The sequence below is a fragment of the Bubalus bubalis genome, chromosome 5 (assembly GCF_019923935.1).
Source record: "Bubalus bubalis isolate 160015118507 breed Murrah chromosome 5, NDDB_SH_1, whole genome shotgun sequence".
Classification (NCBI taxonomy): domain Eukaryota; kingdom Metazoa; phylum Chordata; class Mammalia; order Artiodactyla; family Bovidae; genus Bubalus; species Bubalus bubalis.
Window position 1 is genome coordinate 28,971,355 of NC_059161.1, and position 24,338 is coordinate 28,995,692.

A 24,338-nucleotide genomic window follows, 5' to 3' on the forward strand; every position below is an offset into this window, starting at 1 on the left:
CTGCCTTCTAAACCAGAGTGGGTCAGAGGGCTTAAGAGTTGTATGAGAAAGAATCTCCATCTTCTCTAAATAAACAAATTCCCAGAAGGGCCATGAGTAAGGGTCACACCGGGCTCAGCCGAGCTCTCCAGGCAGAGGAAATGCTGTCACCGAGCCTGGCGGCTGCCCCACCCCCAAAACCAGCCACCACCTCCTCTCCACCCTCCAGCGCGTGTGCACATGCACAACATTCCTGGTGTTCACTCCCAGGGCAAACGTATGCCCTCAAAGAGAGGGAGGCTGGTGTAGAAACAGCCCCGGAAGTGGACCAGCCGAGCAGGCCGAAAGCCGGCTGGAGCCAGATCAGGGTCTAGTGATGCCCTACTAAGTGCAGCACCCCCTTCTCTCAGGGCTGAACCTTGGTCCCAGCAGGAACACTGGGGCAGGCCCCTGCTGGCTCCATATTTATGGAGTCCCTACTATGCTCGGGCACAGGGCTGAGCTTTGGGAATAGCACGGCCTACATGGGAGACAAACTCTGTCCTCACAGGGCCCATGCATGCGTGCATGCTCAGTTGTGTCCGACTCTTTGCAACCCCGTAGTCTGTAGCCTGCCAGGCTCCTCTGTCCAGGGATTCTCCAGGCAAGAATACTGCAGGGGGTTGCCATGCCCTCCTCCAGGGAATCTTTCCGACCCAGGGGATCGAATCCACACCTCTCACATCTCCTGCATTGGCAGGTGGGTTCTTTACCACTGGCACCACCTGAGAAGCCCCTCCTCACAGGGTCCACATTCTGAAAAAGGAAAGAGGCGATAAACAAGGCAACGTCTAACAAAATGTCCAGCGAGGGTGAGCCCTCCAAGGAAGGATACAGCAGGACTGGGGCTGAGTAGCATAGGGGCGGGGGCTCTTTGGGACAAGGCAGTAGGGAGGCCTCTGCAGGAGGAGATGGGGAGCAGAGCCTGAATGAAATGAAGGAATGAGTGGTGGGGGACTGGAGGGGAGAAGAGACCCCAGGGAGGACCTGCTAGGTCTCTCTAGACCAGCCAAGAGCCCATCCATGCAATTCCCCCTAGCAAATATGAGACCATCATCCTTACTACCAGCTAAGCACCGAAAAATGTCCCTCCAGGACTTTCCTGACAGTCCAGCGGTTAAGACTCCATGCATCCACGGCAGGGGGCATGAGTTTGATCCCTGGTCAGAGAAGAGACTAGACCAAAAAAAAGAACCAAAAAGTACCCCCTTCAGGAGTGAATTTGATGTGATTGTTCAAAGATGAGAACAGAATGACAAGTGGAAACCCAAACTTAGAAGAATATTAGAAAAAAAGAAAGAAAGAAAACATGGCGAGGAAACAGAGGGGATCTCTTATTTATAGTGATGCTAAGTCAGTAGGGAAGTTGGAAATCTTCCTAGATGTGACTTTGTATTTGAAATGAAATATTTAAATTCCTTCTCTGCTGAAGCCCCTTAACGGTATTTTCCAGGGTACTAAATGACGGGGTTTCTGCTAATCCATGAATTGTTCATGTTTCTTCAAATATAAGAGAGAGATTCCGATCCCTAATAAAGCCGCTGTCTGCACCTTTCTGGCCGCAGGAGCAGTCCTTCAGTGATCTAGGGGCCAAATGCAAAGGGTCCCGACACGAGGAGGTCATTCAGCGTCAGAAAAAGGCCTTATCTGAGCTTCGTGTGCGAATTAAAGAACTTGAGAAGGCCGGCTCCTCAAGTAAGTTCCCTCCTTCCTAGTGGCCCCTTCTGTGCTGAGCCATGGGCCCCAGACCTGAGGGTTCCCTGTGGGGGCTGACCAGGATCACTGTCTTCTATTCTTATCATTTCATAAGTGAAAAGACATAGTTTTTTTTTAAAAAGAAGAAGATGAATCGGGGGGAGGGGGGAAGATGGGCAGACATGATCTCAAAGTCAAGAGCAGGCCTTGATACTAAATAAACAGGATTTCATGAAAAACTCGTAACATTGTCCTTCTTTTTCTTATTTCACTATGGCGCATTGGAAACTTTTGCATAGACTGATGGTGTTCAAGGATCAACCTTGGGGAACTTCCTAGATAAATACCCTGTTTAGAGGGAATGGGGCTCTCAAGAAACAGAGCTTGTTGCTGGGTGGAGCACTGAACCAGGCCCTAGCAGCCTGGGTTCAAGTTCCATCCTCCTACCTGTGGCCAAAGGTTCACCCTCAGAGCCTCAGCCGTAAGAGGCTGCAGCCTCATATTAGCTATGTGACCTTGGACAAGTCATTTCACCTCTCTGGGCCTCAGATTGTGAGGGTTAGTACTGGCCCATGGTAAGCGTCCAGTTAACAGCAGCTGTGATTTTTTTACATCCAGTGACTCCTTCCTGAACCTTTCTTTTGAGTCTAATAAATTATTTCTTTTTTTAGATCATAAGGACCACATGGATGAATCATTTATAGACTTAAAGACTCTTGGGATGGAAAAAAACGTCCAGAAAATATTGGATGTAAAACCTGATTTGCCAACTTTCTCACGAGTAGAGAGCCGAGTGGTAATTTACCTCTGCAGTGACTGACACGTGGTGAGGGTGGGCCTGAGGGCAGATCTATCCAGGTGCCCTGGCCTCACTGGTTCAGGGTCAGATCCTCCCTGTTAGCCTAGCATCTGGATCGATCAGTCAGTGCCTAGCATTACCAGTGGTCCAGTGTTTGAACAGAAAGGGGGCTTTCAAATGTGCATAGCAGGATGTATCATCACACTGATGTTGGCCAGGTCAATCTCTGGGCCCTCCTTTTCATATCATATGTTATATTCTGCAGAAAATATTCAACAAGCTATATAACATGATGCCATGAGTTTGCCTAAAATTTGCTTCTTTCTGTAAACTTAAAAACCCGAACACAGAAAAGGTAGCAGAAGGGAGCCATGATGATTAAGAAGACACCACAGTTCTAGAATCAGAGACCTGCCTGTGTCCTAATCCCAGCTCTGCAAACCAAGTGACCTTGGCGGGCTCTTAACCTTTCTGGGACTCCATCTCCCAGCTGTAAAAGGAGATAATTATGTAAAGTGCTTATGCCAGTGCCTAGCTCATAGTAAGCACTTAATAGATGATACTTGTGATTATTATTAAATAGTATTTCAATGGTATTATTCAAGAAAGCCTTCCTTCCTTAGGGGGCTTTGTTTGATTTGCCCAGATTTGCAGAAGTAATTTGATTGTTAGGTGGAAGGTGTTTGATTGGGCATTTGATTGACACATGACAATGGACAGCTCAGGTTAGTGTTAATCAGAGGACCTGCTGGGCATGGTTTGCTGCCACAGCTGGATCCACACCATCCTTAGGCTGTTGGAAGAAATAATTAAAACCATTCAATCTCATTTGCTACACATTTGCTAGACGTGTGAATCTTCAGAAATGTGTTGCTTTGAGACTTCCCTGGCAGTCCAGTGGTTAGGACTTCACCTTCCAATGCAGGGGGTGCAGTGTTTGATCCTTTTTTGGGGAGCTAGGATCCCACATGCCTCAGGGCTAAAAAACAACATAAAACAGAAGCAATATTATAACAAATTCAATAAAGACTTTTAAAAAATGATCCACATCAAAACAATATTTTAAAAAAAAGAATGAAAGAAAGAAACGTGTTGGTTTTCCTGCTAAGAGCAAACCCTCCTCTGAGAGTAGAGAGGGAGGGACCATCTCCAGGTGGGGAGCTCAGCTGGATCCCATATCCTGATCCTGCTTCCAAGATTTGTCTTCTCCTTGGCAACAACCCCTCATCCCACCACTGACACCACAGAGCAGGAAACCTCCAAGGCTGGCAGTAATTAAAAGGAGAAAAGGAGCAGGAGAAAGAGTAGCTGAGCAAAGGCAACAGGACTCCTGTTTTTCTGAAGCTTATCTTCTCAGCCTTGGTGCTACCAGTTTTTTGAGCCTGGTAACTCTTTGCTTGGGGGACTACCCTGTGTGTCACCGGGTGTTCAGCAGCATCCTTGGCCTCTACACGCTAGATGCCAGTAGCAGTTGTGACAACCACCAACGTGTCCAGGCATTGCTAAATGTCCCAGGTAAAGGGAGAATGCACAGTCATCCCGGGTTGAGAACTGCTGGTCTAGAGGGAAGACGGACAGTGACCAAAGAGCGGGACTAATGATGTGTCATTTCAAGAAAAGTTATGCTCTTAAGGGATGGGAACAGAGCTGTAAGAAAGCAGTTCTCAGAGGAATCAGACTGGAAAAAAAAAAAAAAAACAGCTAGAAGGGGGCGACAGAGAATGAGATGGCTGGATGGCATCATCAAATCAGTGGACATGAATCTGAGCAAACTCCAGGAGACAGTGAAGGACAGGCAAGCCTGGAGTGCTGCAGTCCATGAGGTTGCAGAGGTGGACGTGACTTAGTGATTGACCACAACTGTCAAGTTATTCTTTAGGAACTTTCCAGTTCTTCGGTTATTCTTTGGGTTATTCTTCTGGATGTAGAAAATCATAATGAATACCAAGAGAGAGTTTTTATTTCTTTTTTTATTTCAGCCTCAAAATGGCCTTTCCAGCCCAGGGTCCATCATGGCCACCAATAAATTAGGGAAAACAGATGCAACTGAGGCTCTGGATCTCAGTGAAAAGCTGGTATGTACACCTAGCCTCAGTCCCCCTCCTGTCCAAACCCGCAACCCCCTCAGGTAGTGTTAACCACCAGATAGCTTAACTAAACATCAACCCTACGTAGATATTTAGTCATTATTACAGCTCTGCGGGACCCATTTGCTATCCCAGCATGGGTTGGAAATTGCATAGTTGAATTCCTTGGAAAACTGGATAGCAAGAATAAATGTTTCTATCTGTTGTCATTTTCCCCCTGGTTCTCAAAAAGGCATAGCATAAATGGATGCAGGGAACATGAAAGTCGGATTAAAAGCCCCAATTGTACTCCTTTCCAAAGCATGTGTTCTCTGTGATTGCAGAAAATGAATGAAACAGAATTAGACACTTGCCTCCTTATTAAAGGGCTTCCCGGGTGGCTCAGTGGTAAAGAATCCGCCTGCCAGTGCAGGAGATGCAGGTTTGATCTGTGGGTTGGGAAGATCCCCTGGAAGAGGGCATGACAACCCACTCCAGTATTCTTGCCTGGGAAATCCCATGGACAGAGGAGCCTAGCGGGCTACCGTCCATGGGATCGCAAAGAGTCAGACACGACTGAGTGACTGAGCACAGCATACACACTCCTTATTAAAGCAGCCACCAGTGGTGGTGGACCAAGCCTCTTACCTGCGAAACGCTTTCTCGTAGTACATGGATATGAGCAAAACACTCGGGAGTCTGATGAACATCAAAGATATGTCAGGTCATGTGTCTATGAAACACCTCTCCCCCAAAGAGAGGGAGAGAGTCAACCAGCTTCGACAAAGAGACCTCGATATGGTGTTCGATAAGATCACCCAACTCAAGAACCGGCTGCAGAGAAAAGAGGAGCTTTTGAGAGGATACGAGAAAGACATTGAACAACTCAGGTAAGGCCCATGTCCCTGCAGAAAGGCTTGGACCTCCATTCTCCAGGCTAAACCTCAGGGCAGCAGCAGACCTCTGGACCAAGACAGGAGGACAGAGGTCTGGGTGTGCAGGGGAGGCGGGATCATGACTCAGGGTCTGATGGAGGTGAGTCCTCTGGGCCAGAAAGCAGCAGTTAAAGTGCCCTATACTCTCTTAAGGGGTAAGGTGCACCTTTTATGAATGTGTCTGATATTTCACCATGTGTGTGCTTTTCATAATTCCATCTTATTTTCAGTAGTATCAGTTCCCTGACCCTCCCTGGGAAATTGGGAGGGACTGGTAATATAATCTGTGTCAGCTTCATGCCACACTTACGCAGCCCGTGAGCTATTTATACTGCCCTCTAGTCCCCAAACTTCATCATTCTCTCCCACTTGTAATGAAACCGCTAAGTTAGGCGGACACAGAAGTGTCTTGAGAATCTCCCAGGACAGGGGCATTGCTGGTAAGTGAGAAAGATGAGGGGGAAAGAGACTTTGTCTCTCCCGTGTGCTCAGGCAGAGCAAAGTGTCGGTTCAGATGTACCAGTCACAGGTGGCCAAGCTGGAGGATGACATCTACAAAGAGGCCGAAGAGAAGGCGCTGCTCAAGGAGGCCCTGGAGCGCATGGAGCAGCAGTTGCACCAGGAGAAGAGGGTCAACAGGGCGATCAGGCAGCAGAAGGTGAGTGGTGCCTGCTTGGAGCAGAATCTCTGAGGCTGCCCCTCTGCCCCCTTTAGAAATGGCCAGCTGAGGTCCCAGCGGGATCTAGGCAGTATAGGAGGCATTTACTGATGCAGAATAGCTTTAGCATCAGACAGACCTAAGTTTAGACTGTAGCTCTTCCATTTACTGTGTGACTTCAGGCAGGTTTCTGAACCACTCTGAGACTCAGAGTCTAGCTTGTCTGTATTTTCTTTCTTTCTTTTAATTTAATTTTTAATTTTGTATTGGAGTAGAGCTGATTTATAATTTTGTGTTAGTTTCGGGTGCACAGCAAAGTGGTTCCGTTATACATACACATATATCCATTCTTTTTCAGATTCTTTTCCCAGATAGGTTATTATAGAATACTGAGTAGCATTCCCTGTGCTACACACGGGTCTTTGTTGATTATCTGTTTTATATATGGTAGTGTGTATGTGTTAATTCCAAATGCCTCATTCATCCCCCCTCCACCTTTCCCCTTTGGTAACCATAAGTTTGTTTTCAAACTGTGAGTCTGTTTCTGTTTTATAAATCAGCTCACTTGTATCAGTTTTTTAGACTCCACATATACGTGATATCATATGATGCTTGCCTTTCTCTGTCTGCCTTACTTCCCTTAGTATGGTACTCTCTAGGTCCATCTATGTTGCTGCAAATGGCATTATTTCACTCTTTTTACGGCTGGGTAACATTCCACTCTATATATGTACCACGTCTTCTTTATCCATCCCTCTGTCTGTGGACATTTAGGTTGCTTCCATGTCTTGACTGCTGTAAACAGTGCTCTCTGAGACTCCTAGCCTAGCTTGTCTGTATTTTTTTTAACTTTTGATAATTCATGTATTTTACCTTGTTCTTTCCATTTCTAACTATTTTTCTGCCAGTTTTATTGAGATGTAATTGACACTGTATTGAGTTTAAGGTATACAGCATAATGATTTGACTTCCATGCCACACGAAGCAATTGCCACAATAAGCTTAGCAAACATCCTGAATTTTTTAAAGTGGTATCTGTTGTTCTTACTTTCATTGTTCTGCCAGGTGCAAGGGATACACAGATGAATAAGTTCTCTGAGAATAAAGATTTTCAACTTGCTATTCTGAGTACCCAGAGAATAGTAGACACCCAATAAATATTTGGTACATGGATGGATGGAAGGACAGGTGGATGGATGGATGGATGGATGGATGGAAGGACAGGTGGATGGATGGATGGATGGGTGGATGGATGGATGGATGGATGGAAGGACAGGTGGATGGATGGATGGATGGAAGGACAGGTGGATGGATGGATGGATGGATGGATGGATGGAAGGACAGGTAGATGGATGGATGGATGGATGGATGGAAGGACAGGTGGATGGATGGATGGATGGATGGAAGGACAGGTGGATGGATGGATGGATGGATGGATGGATGGATGGAAGGACAGGTAGATGGATGGATGGATGGATGGATGGAAGGACAGGTGGATGGATGGATGGATGGATGGGTGGATGGATGGACACCAGATCAGTGGATCAGTATGTGTTCAGGTAGATGAATGATCAGGTGAGTATAGATATATGTCCTTGAAGGACATATTTTTCAGTGCAGAACATACAGGTAAAGAGCTGATTTCAGGCTGACTTAGTGGGGTAAGGGCTCTGTTCAGATCCAGAGAAGGGTACTTGGCTCAGTCTAAAGCATTCAGAGAGTGTGTTCCAAGTGCTGACATTTGTTATGAATTGCAAAGGAGAGTTGGAGTTTGTCCACCAAAGGGATGGACAGGTGTGCATTCGAGGCTGTGGGAGCCACAGAGGAAAGGCATGGGAATGAGGGATTTGCTTCCTGGCATGAACCTGGTGACAGCATTGACCTGAGAGACCAAGACTGACACTCAGGCTGGGGATCCAGCTAAAAGAGGCCACCTCCTCCCCTCATCCTACTATCTCATCTATCACATGGCACAAGCCTCAGTGGGTCCTGGGGTCAAATCCCCCTGCTTACTGTGTGACCTTGTGCAAATCAGTCCCCCTCTCTGACCCTCACTTTCCTCATCAGTGAATGGGAGCTAAGAGCACCTGCCTGGCAGGATTGTTGTGAGGATTGAATACAACACAGTAACCCTTCCTATCCAAGCTCTCACTGTCTGAACTCAGAACCAGTCGGTTTCCGATGCCCAGGTACACCTGTCCAGGCTCTGAAGCATGCAGCTCAGGGCCTGGGACTCGGCAGGTGGATGAGGCTGTCTTCCCTGTGGCCAGCCGACTGCGCAGGTGGTCTCTGAAGTGAGTGCTGCCCCAGACCCAGTAGAGTCTGCTGCCAAAAGTCCCCACACACATCGAGACAGGCGTGGGCAGCACCTGAAAACCAGCTCCAGAAGCTCGCTGTAACCCTGTGCCTGCACTGCCGTCAGTAGTGGGGTCTCTGGTCTTCTTGGCAGTTAACACCCATGACCGTCCACTCCTGTGGTCAGCAGCATGTCACTAGCCCAACTGGGCACTGGCACAGCAACTCCTAAATAGATCAGACTCGCCCTGGTCCTTCACTCTCACCTAAGGTCGAGCAGATCTCCAGGCAGGCATCAGGCAAACAGGGAAAATTACCATAGCCCCCATCTCTTCATGATATCTGCAGGCATTGGGCTCCACTCATGCTATGCAGCCATGATCAGAGTTATTAATGCCTCTGGTAGCCCTTCCCAGTTGTCATGATGATACCCATTTTACAGATGAGGAAACTGAGGCTCAACGAATTTAAAAAGAGACTTGTCCAAGTTCATAGAGTAGCTGGTAGTTCACAGAGTCTTGTTAGTTGCTCAGTCATATCTGACTGTTTGCAACCCCATGGACTGCAGCCTGTCAGGCTCCTCAGCCCATGGGATTTCCTAGGCAAGAATACTGGAGTAGATTGCCATTTCCTTCTCCAGGGGATCTTCCTGAGCCAGGGATCGAACCCAGGTCTCCAGCATTGCAGGCAGATTCTTTACTGTCTGAGCTACCAAGGAAGTCCCAAGTAGAGCCTTTACCTAGCCCCAGATCTCTCTAGTTCTAGGTCCTGCATTTTTTGCAGGTGTGGCCCCAGTTGCCTCCTTGTACCTATTAGTATTTCTAACTTGGAGCTGTGTATTTTTGCACGCATGCTTGTGTGTATGCCTGTGAGTATGTGCTGTGTGTTTGTGTGTGTGTGTATTTGTGAGTGTGTTGCCTACATGAGCTCTAAGGAGGCCAGGAGGGCAGGCCTTAAAAGGTCATAGAAGGATGTCTTTCTCAACCAAGAGGTGATGGTCAGATGAATTCCTTGCAGAAGGCTGTCCTCCATTCTGCAAACTTTCCAGGCAGGAGGTTTCCAGACAGCAGGCTCTCTGGCTTGTAGCCCCAGAAATGAAAGTGGCTGCTGTCCTGCTCTGAGGGAGCCCGGATGTGGTGTTTCTAGTGCTCACCGTTCTGAATTAAACATCACAGACCTCAGTCTGCGTGTGTCATGGGGCTGCCTCAGGCAGAGGACAGTTTCCTTTCACACCAAGCAATGCCAGGGAGAGCTGGGCCACTGACAGAGTTCTGACTTTCCCTTTGATGTGCCCTCTGGAGAGCTCACCCCTCCCTGAGGCATCCCCCGGAGCCCCAGGGCTTGGCAGGTGAGGCCCCAAAGCAGAGACACCAGACCACAGAATGGGACAGCAAAGGACCCAAAAAAGGCCATTGTCATGTACTGAAAACCTGAGGATTTACATAATCAGGCTTCACATGCATTATTCATGGGCTGCCTCATTCATACACAATGCAGGGGACGTGCCAGCCTGTTTGGCGCTAGATATCCTTCAGCAGAGAAGGGTCTGAAATGGCCAAGCTGAACCTGTGTCAGGGTCCCCAGAAGAGCTAGAGCTAGGAGCTTTAAAATTCGTGAAATTCACAATTGGAGAAAAGATGTACATGAACTACAACCACAGTCATGGCATCGCCAATGATATCATTTACTGAGCACTTTAAGTATCATTTACTTTACTTTATCATTTACCAAGGGGCAGGCACCTGCTCCACACCGTACAGGCTTCATCTCTCCCATCAACCCCACAAGGGAAGCTGGTGAGCATCAGCCCACTTGAGAGAGGGGAGGGCTGAGTTGACAGAGGGTACCACTCCCTGGCTGCTCAGCTGCAGAAACAGGATTCCCTCCCACCTGCTGCCCTCCCAGCCCACGTTCACTTTCCCACACCCCTTCCTTCTGCGTCTCCCTTACCCGGGTGCCTGCCTCGTATTTCTCTTACCATTGCTCCCACAGTATTCGCTCCAGGACTCGGGTTTGCATTTGAGGCTTCTTATTACTATGTCATCAGAAATCCCTGTTTATCAGGAAGAAAAAAATAATAAACTTTACAGTTTTGCTGGATTCTAAAGGGCACGTGTATACATTCGTCTTGGCATCAGTTCCTTCCAGGGAGTATGTCTTCATTGTTTTTAAGTGGAAATTAACAGAAAATAGAATTCCTCTTTCCTAAGTTTTACACCTAGTATTTTCACAAGGAGCCTTACTTTTTAGCCTCCTATACAAAACTTTGACACTGTTCACCCTGTTCATTGAGCTTGCAGGGCTGAAGCACTGAGATGAAATTAACACATCTGAAGCTTCAGAATCCACCCCCCCCCAACCCCCACCCCCCAAAATGTAGTTTATCGTCTTAAATGTTTGACCATCTCTTCACTAAGCAGCACCTTCCAGAATCAAAAGTCGTATTTCCACACTAATACCTCTGGCTGTGAACATGAGACTTGATACAAAAGGCTAGACATTCACAGAGAACCCGGTGGTCATCACCAGGGGCTCTGGAAGGCCCTGAGTCTGTGGCTCTCTCCACGTGGCAGAGAGAAGGGACCCTGGCCCAGCCAATCTCACTCTAATCCACGTCCAAGTCACTCGAGAAGCCCGTAGTGTCTCTCAGAGGCCAGAGGTGGAGTCAGACAAACAGCAGTCCAGCCCCGCCCCTGCCCCTAGTGACCCCTGAGTAGGTGGCTTGACCTCTATCTCACGTTCCTCAACCAAAACAACCAAAGATGCTAACAAGAGGCCCGCTCCGTGGGGCAGCGGGAGGGTTAAATGGCAAGATGCCCGCAGTGCCTGGCACACGGCAAGCCCCTTTTCTAAGGGGAAGAATAGACAGCCCATGGATGGGTGGGGAGTCCTGCGTTTCTTTCAGGGAGCTTCCTGCCAGCTGACGCCCTCCCTGGTCCTCCCAAAGCCGGCAGCTCTTCTGTGACACTCTTTTCTCCTCGGTGAATACCACTCGGGTCACAGCCAAGAAAGGACCCAGATACCTTTTGTGAATGGGCTAATGCTGGGGGTTTTCAATAGGAAAATTTTAAATGCACAGATGTGGCCATTTGAAAAGCACGCAAACCCTTTTACTTAGGACTTGAAGTCTAAGAAAGGCTGAAGGGCACCGGCTGCTTCTGGCAGAAACTCGTTCAGCTCGCCTGCCAATCAAATCTCCAGCCAATGAAGTCCTGACTAGGGGGGATGGCCAGCACTTTGCCTGTGGCCTCAGCCCAGTGAGCGAGCGTGTGTGATTAAGTCACTCAGTCGAGTCCCACTCTTTGTGACCCCGTGGACTGTTAGCCCGTCAGGCTCCTCCGTCCATGGGATTATCCTGGCAAGAATACTGGAGTGGGTTGCATTTTTTTTCCTTCCGGGGAATCTTCCTGACCCAGGGATCGAACCAGCGGCTCCTGCATTGGCAGGCAGATTCTTTACCACTGCGCCACCTGGGAAGCCCCCTCAGCCAGGCAGGAGCCCCCTAAAGTTCCTTCTGCTTAATTAGCTCATGTCCCTTGTTTTTAAGATGAGAATAAAAAGGGCACCTAACTCAGTAGCCTTGGATGAAATGGGAGGTTGCTTATAAAACCCTTGTACATGGGACCACGTAGGATACATGCTCACCTGCCATCATGGTTATTCTCACTCTTCTATTTAACGCACCATTTTCCAGGATTTCCTTGGGCCCAGGTATTCTCAAGATCCTGGTTTCCTCAGCACCACTTGTGTGTTTTTAGCCAACAAGCAGAAATTGGTAGATGTTGTGTAGGAGGAGCGTGCGATGGGAGGGGCTTGTGGATGGTGCTCTCCTGCCCACGATGATGAAGTAGCGCAATGTGGCTAGGCTGGTGCAGCATACAGACAGACGACGGCTAAAGAAAAAGACCCTCACCTGCCCCGCTTCTTCTGCCCACCAATCCCAGTGAGTCCCAGCATCTCCTAGCAACCTCAGAGGTGTGTCTGCAAATGGAACAGGTGGGGACACATTGAACACTGTCTTGCTCACCTGATATTTTCACTTAGGAACGTTTAGAGGACCTCGAACAGAGAAATGCCAAAGAGTCAGCAGCTTGCAACTGTTCCTTCAAAGAGAAAGAGAGGCAGGTACAGAGACCCTTTCTGATCTTGCAGCCAGACACAAAGTAGATACCTTATTTTCAAAGGGCAAGAGCTTGTGGGGTGCAAGCGCCAGCGTGGGCAGCCCAAAAAACATTCCACCCTCCTCCACTCCCTTCCCCTCCCCACCCCAGCCCCTGCCCCTGCCCCTTCTCCTGCCTGCAACCTGCACAAGGGACCTGAGAGACCCAGGATCTGGAAGTGAGAGAAGGCAGAAGGGCAGTGCAACCATCCTGGGTGCTAAATGATTTGGGGACATAGAGACAAAACCATAAGAAAAGAAGAAGGTAGGAGTAAAGAATCCCAGAAACCTCTGCCCTAAGAATGAAGTACAGTAGGTGGAAGAAGCGGAGAAGGCAGTGGCACCCCACTCCAGTACTCTTGCCTGGAAAATCCCATGGATGGAGGAGCCTGGTAGCCTGCAGTCCATGGGGTCGCGAAGAGTCGGACACGACTGAGTGACTTCACTTTCACTTTTCACTTTCATGCATTGGAGAAGGAAATGGCAACCCACTCCAGTGTTCTTGCCTGGAGAATCCCAGGGACCGGGGAGCCGGGTGGGCTGCCGTCCATTGGGTCGCACAGAGGCGGACACGACTGAAGCGACTTAGCAGCAGCAGCGGCAGCAGCAGGTGGAAGAAGTGGGGGATGGTACAAAATGGAGCCAAAAATAAGGATGAAGGTGCCTGTTATAACACCCCCTCACCTGCCAAAGGGGAGCCCCATTAGACAGTGGGCTTTCTGGTAGCCAATGGGAAATGGAAAACCCAGCATGGTCCAGAGTTCACTGTGTACATGAGATATGATGAGTGTGATGCTCAGAAGTGTTCCAGAGAGGACACTGTGAGGTGTAATGCGAAACACCCCTAAGAATAGCAATGCAGTGCTACCTGGGTCATGGCTGTGCACAGATCTTGAGACAAACTGATGATCATATCCCAGTGAGTCCAGGAAAAGCATGTGCACACGGGCCAGGCTCTGCCCTTCAGTGCCAGCCATCCACTGATAGGACTTAACCCAAAAAGGTATTTCAGAGCAGTGTTCACACTGGGGTTCCCTGGAGCCCTGGGTGCCATGGGAAGGGGATGACTCTCAACACACACACACACACCTTTCTCCCACCAGAGAAGCTCTCCACTGTCTGTTTTATACCCCAAGTTCCTCTTGGAATTTTGCTTGGATAAAAGGTTTAGGGGGGAAAGGTGGGGGTGGGATGGGAAAGAAGGAGGTTGTTGGTTTAATACCACTGCTTTATAATATCTGGAAATTTGGACGGTGACTGCCTCAAGTGAGTTTGTGATAAATATTGAGTGGCTGCAGGCTCAAGGCCTCCATGAAAAACGTCTGGAAGACAACTCTCTGTTTGATATGGGCGCATAAGCCTTCGTGGACAGTCCTCTGAGGGGAGAGTTAGCGTCCTTCAGGGAGAATGGAAGAGACTTACTAGTACCTATGACCTGTCCCAAAAGATGGCCTTACTTCCTCCATGAATTTTATGAATGCCCAGTAGCATTGCCAGATTTGAGGGGGGAAAAAAACAGCATGGCCAGGATGTGTTAAGTTTTAATTGCAGATAAACAATAAACAGTTATTAAGTATAAATATGTTCTAAATATTGTACAGGGGCACACTCATAGTAAAAAATATTTTGGTTTCATTCTGAAATTCAGATTGAACTGGGAATCCTGTATTTTATCTGACAACCCCTCCAGCACTTACTGAGCACCAACTAGACACCAGGCGGGGAGGTTCTGAAGCAGGTGTCGCAAGATGGCAGCCCACAGACATATTTCATTTGACTCATGGGATTTTTTTTGGTACATTTCAAAGTAGGGCAGTTTAACAGAATACTCCAGATTTCCAGCTTCTCTGAGAAACTTGCAAGATCTGGGGACACTAGGCCCACAGTCCCACAAAATCACAAGCCTCTGTCTTCCAGGCCCCTTAGCGCTGGGCTCATGGACTTGCTGCCACCCCTCCCCTGGCTCACCTCACCCACTTCCTTTACTTCCCTGGCCCCTGTAGGAATCAGGTCGGTGACCCCAGTTGATGCTCAGGGCTCTCTCTGAGAAAGTCCCCTTCCTGACCCCCCTACACATTCACCTGCAGGATGTCGATGTGCAAGGGGGACCCCAGTTCCCTCTCCCTTTGGTGTCTCCAGTGTCTCGGGGATGCTCTTTCTTTGATGAACTGTCCCTGAGGTGGGGAGTCTTGAGCAGATCAGGGCAGCAATGGTAATCAAACCCCAGGGGAATGGGCTCCAGATTCTCGGTGATGGCTTCCCAACAGGCCCCCAAAGTCCCTGCCAGGGAGGTTTACCACTGGGGCTTTTGTCATGCCTAGGCCATTGGGTGGAAACCACTGTACATGTACAGCCTCTTCTAATGACCTGGAAGGCTGTGCTTCCCCCTAAAGCAGATCTGCCCTCCAAGGAGAATATAGCATCCTTCATAGCCTTCTTGGTTGACCCACCTCCTTCTCTACTGGAATCTGGAACAGAGATCTCTAAGAGGTTCAGCAGGACAGTGTAGCGTTGCCCCAAAGCCACACCCTCTTCCACAGACACCACCCTCCCCACCCCATCCCTGCCATCCTTATCCCCTCCCTCTTCTGCAGATCCTCATCGTCATGTCCTCCCCTAGGAAGGCTCAACATTTCATCCAAATGGGTAGCATCCGAAAGTTGAGAAAAATCTGTTTTTCTTTGATGCAAAAGACAAAGCAGAGCATAAGCTAAAATTTGTCAATATTCTTTCTGTGTTAAAGAGACGAATGTTTGTAGAGGCGGTGAAGAACAAGATGCAGAACTCAAATTTCCAGGTGAGCCAGGAGAGAAGGGAAGAGAGAAAACCATAGAATATCAGCAGGAAGCCCAGTCAACAGTGACACAGTATCTATCGTGTACTGAGGATTTAGCGTGTGCCATGCACACAGAGCTAAGCACTTGACCTGCAGTATCTTATTTAAGCTTCACAACAACCCTATGGGGGGTGGGTTTTGTTATTATACCCAATTCTCAGATGAGGTGTCTGAGGCTTAGAGACCATTTGTCCAGAGCCACACTGCTAAGTTGGAGACATCTGACACCCAGGTGAGAGTGCTGGCTTTTCTTATTGAGGTTATAAACTTCCAGGTAATAAACCTGATAACACTTCCAATGGCATTTCTCTTGAGTTTCACAGAAGCATCCTCTAAAATTCTTTTAAAAGTTGAGAATTAAGACTTTGAAATCTTGAGCATGTTGAAACATTGCCATTGACAAATCAGCCCTGGAACTGGAATTAAGCCAATCCGCATTCCCACTTTGCAGAAAGTAGAGGCAAGCTCTCAGGGAGCTTGAAAGCTGAACACATTTTGGTTGAATAAGAGAGAAGAGACATATTCAAGTTTGATAAAAGGCCACAGTCATTCTGAAGCAACCAAATTATCACTGGTAGAAGAAACAAAGATATTCTAGGTGAGGGATATATTTGGAAAATGGAAGCTTCTTCTCAACCAGCATCCTTGTTCTAAGGCCAGAAGATGGTTACTGTCCCAGAGCAGGACATTAAAATGACAGGGAGCGTCCTGGGGGCCCCTGTGGACCTGAGACCTTTGCCACCCTGCGAAGCGGAAATTTGGGGAAGTTTGTCCCTTATTCATTCACATATATGACTGAAGCGGAGGAGGAGGAAAGAGCCCTAAGCTAGGTTTTGTCTGAGGACCCCCTGGGGATGTAAAATGACAGAGGGGATATTGACATGGGTCCCAGATGTTGTGGGAACACTGTGCTTCTCTGAGATACGAGACCCCCCTGGCATCTCACGCTGCCTTTGGCTTTAACAGAGTAGGGGCAAATGGTGCTTTGGCTGAGAGCAAAGAGCCAGCTTCCCATTTTTCTTGCATTCCAGCCCCAGCTTAGAAGTTGGTGTCTGAAATCTCCTTGGTACAGAAAGGTTTCCTCCAGGTTCCCTACCAAGTGTAGCTTGGGCGACTTCTTCCTCCAGAGTGGACCTGGAGTCCTTCAGGGGATGGAGTCACCAGGACCACATTGATAGAGATGGGACGTGTAAAGTTTGCTCTCTCAGTCTCACATAAGAGACTCCCAGAGAGTCTCAGCCTTTCTTATAACAGAGTCTCCATCTCTAGTATGCTTCAGAACTAGCACATTCTTCCTTTTTAAGATCCGATGGGATTCATATTGATTTTTTTTTCCTCTGCAGCTAACAGTCTTCTATAATTATCTATCATATGCTAAAGGGGAAAATCTTCTAGTTAATAAATTGAATACCTAGTCTAGGCCACATACTGTGCTAGGAACTGGGGACAGAAAAATGAACAGAGATACGACCCCAGCCTTCATTCATTCAACGAATATTTGTTGAGAGGCTTGCGATATGGCGGGTAATATTCAGGTGTTAGGATTCAATCCTATTCTCAGTGGCAGCAATATCACCCCTGAGAGGGCAAAACTCTACTTTTTTAATGTATAAAGCACAGAAATACACACAGTGCTATCTGTAATAATCAAATTTCACGGAGGTGAGAACTTCCCAGGTGGCTCAGCGGTAAAGAATCCACCTGCAATACAGGAGATACCGATTCGATCCCTGGGCTGGGGAGATCCCTGTAGAAGGACATGGCAACCCACTCCAATGTTCTTGCCTGGGAAATCCCATGGACAGAGGAGCCTGGTGGGCTACAGTCCATGGGATCTCAAAAGAGTTGGACATGACTTAGAGGCTAAACAACAACAAAAGCAATTAGGAAAAAATGTCTAAGAAGGCTTTTTAAGGAAAAGGATGATAATGAAAAAAAGAATGAGAAACGCCAGGTTAGATCAATGAAGAAACATGTAAAACTCCCAGTCTTTCATGGCTTTTTATTCTGAGGCAAATAAATAAACAAATATTGGGTTGGATAAAAAGTTAATTCAGGTTTTACCATTAAAATGTTATGGAAAAACCCGGATGAACTTTTTGGCCAATGCAGTACTTTCTGAGTTGTTCCTGAGCTCAGGAACACTTTTCACAAGGACCTCTCCCTCCCCCTCCCCAGTCCAAGGACCAGGAGAGGCCTCCCTGAAGTAGGGATATTTAAAATCAAGACCTGAGGTGGTGTGGAATGAACTGGGACCTTTGTGCCCCGATCTGCCACTCCAGTATGCCCTGAGTATTAACTGGAATTATCCCAGTTAATTTCCAAATTTCCAATTTATTTTTTTAATTAATTAATTAATTTTTTACTTGACAATATTGTAGTGGTTTTGCCATACATTGACATGAATGGCGCCATGGGTGTACATGTGTTCCCCATCCTGAACTCCCCTCCTATTACACTGTTGGTGGGAATGCAAACTAGTACAGCCACTATGGAGAACAGTGTGGAGATTCCTTAAAAAACTGGAAATAGAACTGCCAAATTTCCAATTGAAATGTCCTCATTTAAATGACAGGCTCCTATCCTGGCCTTGTTCTTCTAAGGGTGAGCCGGGAATGCGATTCCAAACATGCAGGATGAATGGGTTGCGGGAGGTCCCTGGCTAGGGACAGACCAGCCAGGCTTCCCCAACCTCGGGCTCACACTTGAATTTCACAGTTCCCATTCCTCACCCCTTCCTTTCCCTGGTTCAGCCATCCCCTCTGCCTTTTGCTGTCCCTGACCTCATCACTCAAAAAAGTTGACCAAAGCTTGCTCTGTGGTGCTTCCCACCTCAAGCTCATGGCAGACCTGGGACTTGGGGGACCCTGGGACTAAGGAATCTTCATTTTTAACAAACACCCAGACTCTCACTCTGACAGCCAGCCCCACACCAGGTCAGGGCACTGGCCCTGGGGACCCATCCAATTTTATTGAAAATCAAACTAAAAAGGATACAAAGGAAAACTGGTTTAGAGGCAAAAGATTTTCGACATTTGCTGCCTGTTTTTCTTTTATGTGGGCATTCCCACCAATATTTACTTTGTGGGCTAGTGTAGAGATCTTAGCCTACCTCACCCTGAAATGTTTTCCTGCAATGATTTTGAAAGCAATCTCAAAGCACATTTCAAGACTCCTGGCAGCCACTGGCATAGGTCAGGCACAGAACGTGATTTTTAAGCCTGTCTTAAAATGAAAAGAGTTACAGAGAAGGTCCTACCAGCCCCTTCCATTTAAATCCACCCAGAACCTCCTCTCAACCCCTGAGGAAGACAGGACATTCTGGCCCCTATCTGACAGATGAGGAGACCAAGGATCACGCTTTCAGAGGCAGAGCTGAAACTTGACTACCTGTAGGCCCGCAGGCCCTCTTTCCCCAGGGGCATGAGTTGGAGTCAAAAACTTGCAGGAAGTAGGGCTGGTGATGTGAAGCCTGTTGGAAAGAAACTTGCAAGTTACAATTGTATCTGCAGTATAAACAGAACCGTGTGAGAGAGAGATTATTGGGTTGCAATGAATAGAAACCTATTCAGAAAGAGGGAGGGGGCTTTTATAAGGATGTAAGAGTGAGTGCCTCATAAATACTGAGAGCTAAGAGAGAGCCTGGCCTCAAAAGAGAACTGGTAGGCCGCCATCTCCCAAGCGTCATCTCTCTTGCACACAAACACATACACAGAGCTCATATCACCTCTCTGTGCCTAAATCTCCCCTGATCTCGTCTATCTCTGGTCATGTGATAAAAAGGGATGACCTCACGGTCCCCCCAGTTCAAAGAACCAGCTCAGGTAGTAAGTAGCATCATAGAGCCCATAATCCTAAATCCTAGGGGTGACCATCTGAAAAGCCGAGCCTGTGCCAAAGTGCCTGATCAGCTAAGACCAGGGACAGAGTCATACTCAGGACTGCCCCACGGCAAGGGCAGTGCTTAGAATAGGGTTAGACCGATTCCCCTTGAATATCCTGCCTTTTCTCCTCCTAAGACATCAGAGACATAAGACATTCAGTTTAGTAACAGCTTTTCAAGAGAAAGTCCATCCCAATGAATGTGCCCATAATCAGAAACTCCTGGTTTCAAAAACCAAAAAAAAGAAAGAAAATATAAGAAGAGAAAGCGTTATCTGTATATCTGGAAGGGAGTACATCGGAATGTCAATAAGGTTACCTGTGGGTAGTGTGAGAATAGTGGATTATTTTAGCTTCTTTTTGCACACATCTATGTCTGTATATAATTTCTTTTTTACAAATACTTTATTTTGAGTAAAGCCCATTTGAGTGCTGTATTTGGGGATCTCCTTACAATTGTCAAGTTTGTGCATTTGTTGCTCTTGTTGAAGGTTGGAGCCAGAAAAGCCGCTGCAAAGATGGACCAAGAAAGAGAGATGCTAAAGAGAGAGATGTCCAGCAAGTCCAGCCAGAGCCTTCTGTTTTCTAAGCCTGGTGGAAGGAACTAGAGACATCATCCCGCCAGGTCTCGCGAGATCCTCCTCCATGAGTCAGAGAGACTCTTCCGCACCAAATCACAAAGACATTTTTTTAGGACTTATTGTTACCCTGTGTGTTGCTTCCTAGACTGGTATTTTGCGCAGTGCAATTTTTCGGAGTGTGTGGGGAGAGGGGCTCTTTTCACAGCTATCTACGAATGTAAACGCACTCAGGCATGTGAAGACTTAGTTCAAAATTCCGACTCCTAGGCCCAGTAGATAAACTTATGTGTCTGGGTTGTGACATACCCAAATGTCACACCTCCACGGAGCTCCAAGAAATCCACAGTTGCGAAAACCCAGGGCATGTTACTGGGGCCACAGGACAGAAAGGTAACCTCAGGGGCTGCTGGGTCCAAGGTATAATGCATTTACATCTGAATTTCTTATAATAAATTTGAACACCAACCTGTTTTTATTGCTTCCGTAACAATGAGTCACATGTATATGGCACTCTGCAGTTTTCAAAACCCATCTCATCTAATCTTCCTCCAAGCCCTGGGAGGTAAATAGTATTATATTCCCCATTTTACAAATGAGGAAGCTGAGGTCCAGAGAGGTTAAATGGCCCATCTAAAGTCACAGAGCTAAGAAATTCAAGGGTTGGGTCTGGAACCCAGGTATTTACCTCCCGTCTCACACTGCCCATTCTGTCACAGCAGGATAAGCCCAGTAGTTCAAGTCACAGGCCATCAGGACAGACCAAGTACCCAGTCACCAAAGGGCACACACTGCCCAGGTGGACACACTCTTTCCATGGTATTTGGAGAGACTTTCATTTTTGCCCTCTCTGTAGCCATCGACAGATGGCCTTTCTTACATGGCCAAGACCACCAAATAAAATGAGTGGAACAGCAGAAATCATGAATATCACTAATTTTTTTAATTTTAAAAAAGCCACAATAAAAACATTTTTATATTTTAAAACCAAATGCATTCTTTATACCAATTAAAACTAGAAGGAAATAGGAAAAATTATTTGCGTGATATTCCACTAAAGGTACATCTTACACAGTGAGAAGGTACATCTTACACATGACCTTAAAAATAATCTTGAAGGGAATTCCCTGGTGATCCAGTGTTTAAGCCTCCATGCTTTCAAGGCAGGGGGTGCAGGTTCAATCCCTGATCAGGGAACTAAGATCCCACATGCCTCATGGTGGTACAGCCAAAAAAAATAAAAATTTTAAAAAGAGTTTTAAATTATTTTTTAAAAATAATAATAGTAATCTTGAAAACCCCAGTTTTCCATAAAGAATATGATATTACTTATATTGCACCATATCCCCAAAATCCAAAAAGCAGTCTCCAGCACCAGAAAAGATCACTGGGTTAGACAGTAGTTAAGAAGCTGGCTAATGTTTGGAAGCCAAATTGGAGCAGGGCGGGGGAGGCGGGGGGGCGCGGGGGGCGGTGTGGAAATAATTTGTGACTCCATTGTATTTTAGGTATCTCAAAGGACATGTTAATTTTATCATATCAACTTTGCAACCCACGATGGTGATTTCCTTTCTTCACTCCTTGAACTAGATGGTTCTCAGGGTATCACCTCAGCCACATACCCCTTTCTCTGAGAATGCACACTGCCCGCCCAATCAGATTTGCCCTAGCTAATGCTGCTCTGTTGGCCACAGCTGGTTGGCTGAGCAGTAGATAGTCTGCCTAAGCAGACCGATCAGGTTTCACTTCTAACCCAAGCTGGGCCAATCAGTACCTCCACCCTTGGTATTGGAAGTAGGGCACAGGATCACCACACAAGTCATTAGTGGTATGGAGCTGAGGTCTTGATGCAGTTCCCAGCTGGTGTGGCCATTTCTTCCACTGTGTTTGGAGAAACAAAGCCAGTCTAAAATGAGACAGCCGGGATAGATAAACAACAAGTGGAGACAAGAAACCAAGACCACCAGAGAGACAGTGCCGTGGACACTACAAGTCCCTTAGTCATCGCCCCCCTCTACTGCATAAGCTGAAGGTTAAGCACCTTCATTTCCCAGTTTCTCTTGCAGCTAGACCCAGCCATGTTGCTCAGTTCTGGCCAATGATAGGCAAGTGAAGGTCCTGGACAGGGCTTCCCTTCCGGAATTAAAGGCAAGACTTTGTTAGGAGAGAGATTTGTCTCTTTGTCCCTTTGTCTTGTCTGCCTTTTCTCTCCTGGAGCTCAGGTTTGGAGCTGGAGCAGCCATGCTGGGAATCACCAGGAAACAAGCAAGAGGCCAAAGCCCACCTCAAGGACAACGGAGTGGAAAGATATGAAAAGCCTGGGTGGGAGCCTGGTAACATCACTGTGCTGTACACCACAGTGTACTGAACAGCCTACCTCTGTACATCCTGTTATGTAAATAAATAAATCCCTCTCTGTTAAGTCACTGTAGTCTGGTGTACCTGTGTGTGCTGTGGAGCAAACCACTTAAAACTTCTCAGTGTTAGTCACTCAGTCATGTCTGACTCTTTGTGACCCTATGGACTGTAGCCCACCAGGCTCCTCTGTCCATGGGATTCTCCAGGCAAGAACACTAGAATGGGTTTCCATTCCCTTCTCCGGGGGATCTTCCCAACCCAGAGACTGAACCTGGGTCTCCTGGATTGCAGGCAGATTCTTTACCATCTGAGCAACTTGCTGACTTACAATAGCGAACATTATTTCTCATGATTTCATGGGTCAAGCAGGACACATGTACTGGTCTGGGCTGGCCTGGCTGGAGCTAGATGGTTTGGGATGCCTCGTGTACATGCCTCATCATTGACAGGCAAGCTGGGTGAGAGCAGTGGTTCTCAATCAGGGACAATTTTGTCACGCAGGGAATATTGGGCAATATCTGGACACAACTTTGGTGGTTAAACTGGCATGGGGGGTGCAACTATCTAGGGCACTGTTCCCCAACCTCTGGGATCTAATGCCTGATGATCTGAGGTGGGACAGATGTAATAATAATAGAAATAAAGTGTACAATAAATATAATGCACTTGAAATCATCCTGAAAACATCCCTCTGCCCCAGTCCATGGAATCTTCATGAAACTGGTCCCTGGTGCCAAAAAAGTTTAGGACCGCTGATCTTGGGGTAGAGGCCAGGGATGCTGCTAAGCATAGCACAATGCGCAGAACCACTCCCCACAGCAAAGACTTATTTGATTAGAAATGTTAACAGTACCGAGAATGAGAAACCCTGGTCTAGAAAGGCCTCAGCTGGGATTTCTGTCTCTGCCTGGTGTGATCTCTCTTTGCCCAGCAGGTCAGATCAAGCCACAGGTTCCCAAGAGCTGCAGGAGAGACCAAGCCCCAAAGCACACTTTTCAAGTCTCCACCTGCCTTGTGTTTGCCAATATGTCATCAGACAAAGCAAACCACACAGCCAGGGTTCATCTGGGAGAGGCTCCACATTTTCACCTACCCACGTCAAGGCTTCTGTTATTTAAAAGCTGAAAGCATTCCAACTGACACAGAAAGTTACCCTAATTCCTGATGACTTTCTGGTTCCTGGTTTCTTTCCTGGGAAAGGCCAGTTCTAGGGCCTGCCCTTGGCTTCCACTAGGACAGAGTATCACTTCAGGGTCTCTGGTTGCAAACAACAGAAACCTCCTGTGGCTAACTTAAACAGAAAGGGAGCTTACCGAAAGGTGACAAGGTAGGTTAGAGAATCACAGGGTGAGCAAAGCTGACAAGTCAGGACCATCACGAGAAAAGTCAGGATTGTCAGGAACCAGCTCTTCTTTCCCATAGATGTCCTCTTTTTTTTTTTGCTTCAGCTGGTTTGAGTTTCTGTTATTGCAAACAAAATGGCCTTTATTAAGACACTCTTGGGGCTTCCCTGGCTGTCCAATTGTTAGGTCATCACCTTCCAATGTGGAGGGTGCCAGTTCCATCTTTGTTCAGGGAGCTAGGATCCCACATGCCTTGCGGCTGAAAAACCAAAACGTAAAACAGAAACAATATTGTAATAAATTCAATGAAGACTTTTTTTAAAAGACACTCTGGTACACAGCCCCCACTGGTAGCTCTGAGAAGCTACCAATGACCTTTCCCCTGGCGTTGTTCCAAGGGACAACAGGGGACAGGCGGCTTCATCCTCCTCCCAGAGCTCCCAATCTTCTGATCCCTCCGAGAGGCTAAACCAAACAACTTCCTCCCACCCTTGCCAATGGCAGCCCATTTGGATTCGTGACTTTGCAGATAAGGTGCCCTTCTCCAGCAACTTGGCACAGCCAGCCATGCCTGCTGTTGTGGAAACCAGAGTCATGAAGTGTCTGCAGGAAAAAACAGCTTCCGCCAGATCTGCATTCCCAAGTGTGTTCCTGGTAAGTGGAGTGGTTTCCAATTTTCTAGAGTCTTAAGAATGAAAGCAATACACCGAAGATGA

General features: G+C 47.3%; 1 protein-coding gene across 2 annotated transcripts in view; it reads left to right on the plus strand.

Moving 5' to 3' along the window:
* The window catches only part of FHAD1 (forkhead associated phosphopeptide binding domain 1), a 165,286-nt gene extending 144,897 nt beyond the window's left edge, over nt 1-20,389 (plus strand). For both annotated transcript variants that reach the window (XM_045165685.1, XM_045165684.1), the window contains exons 27-34: nt 1,584-1,713; nt 2,385-2,509; nt 4,492-4,587; nt 5,248-5,468; nt 6,006-6,171; nt 12,511-12,591; nt 15,369-15,422; nt 19,835-20,389. In XM_045165685.1, coding sequence (XP_045021620.1) covers nt 1,584-1,713; nt 2,385-2,509; nt 4,492-4,587; nt 5,248-5,468; nt 6,006-6,171; nt 12,511-12,591; nt 15,369-15,422; nt 19,835-19,951 — 990 coding nt within the window. In that variant the 3' untranslated portion in view covers nt 19,952-20,389. The remainder of the gene's footprint in view (nt 1-1,583; nt 1,714-2,384; nt 2,510-4,491; nt 4,588-5,247; nt 5,469-6,005; nt 6,172-12,510; nt 12,592-15,368; nt 15,423-19,834) is intronic.
* The last annotated feature ends 3,949 nt before the right edge of the window (nt 20,390-24,338 follow it).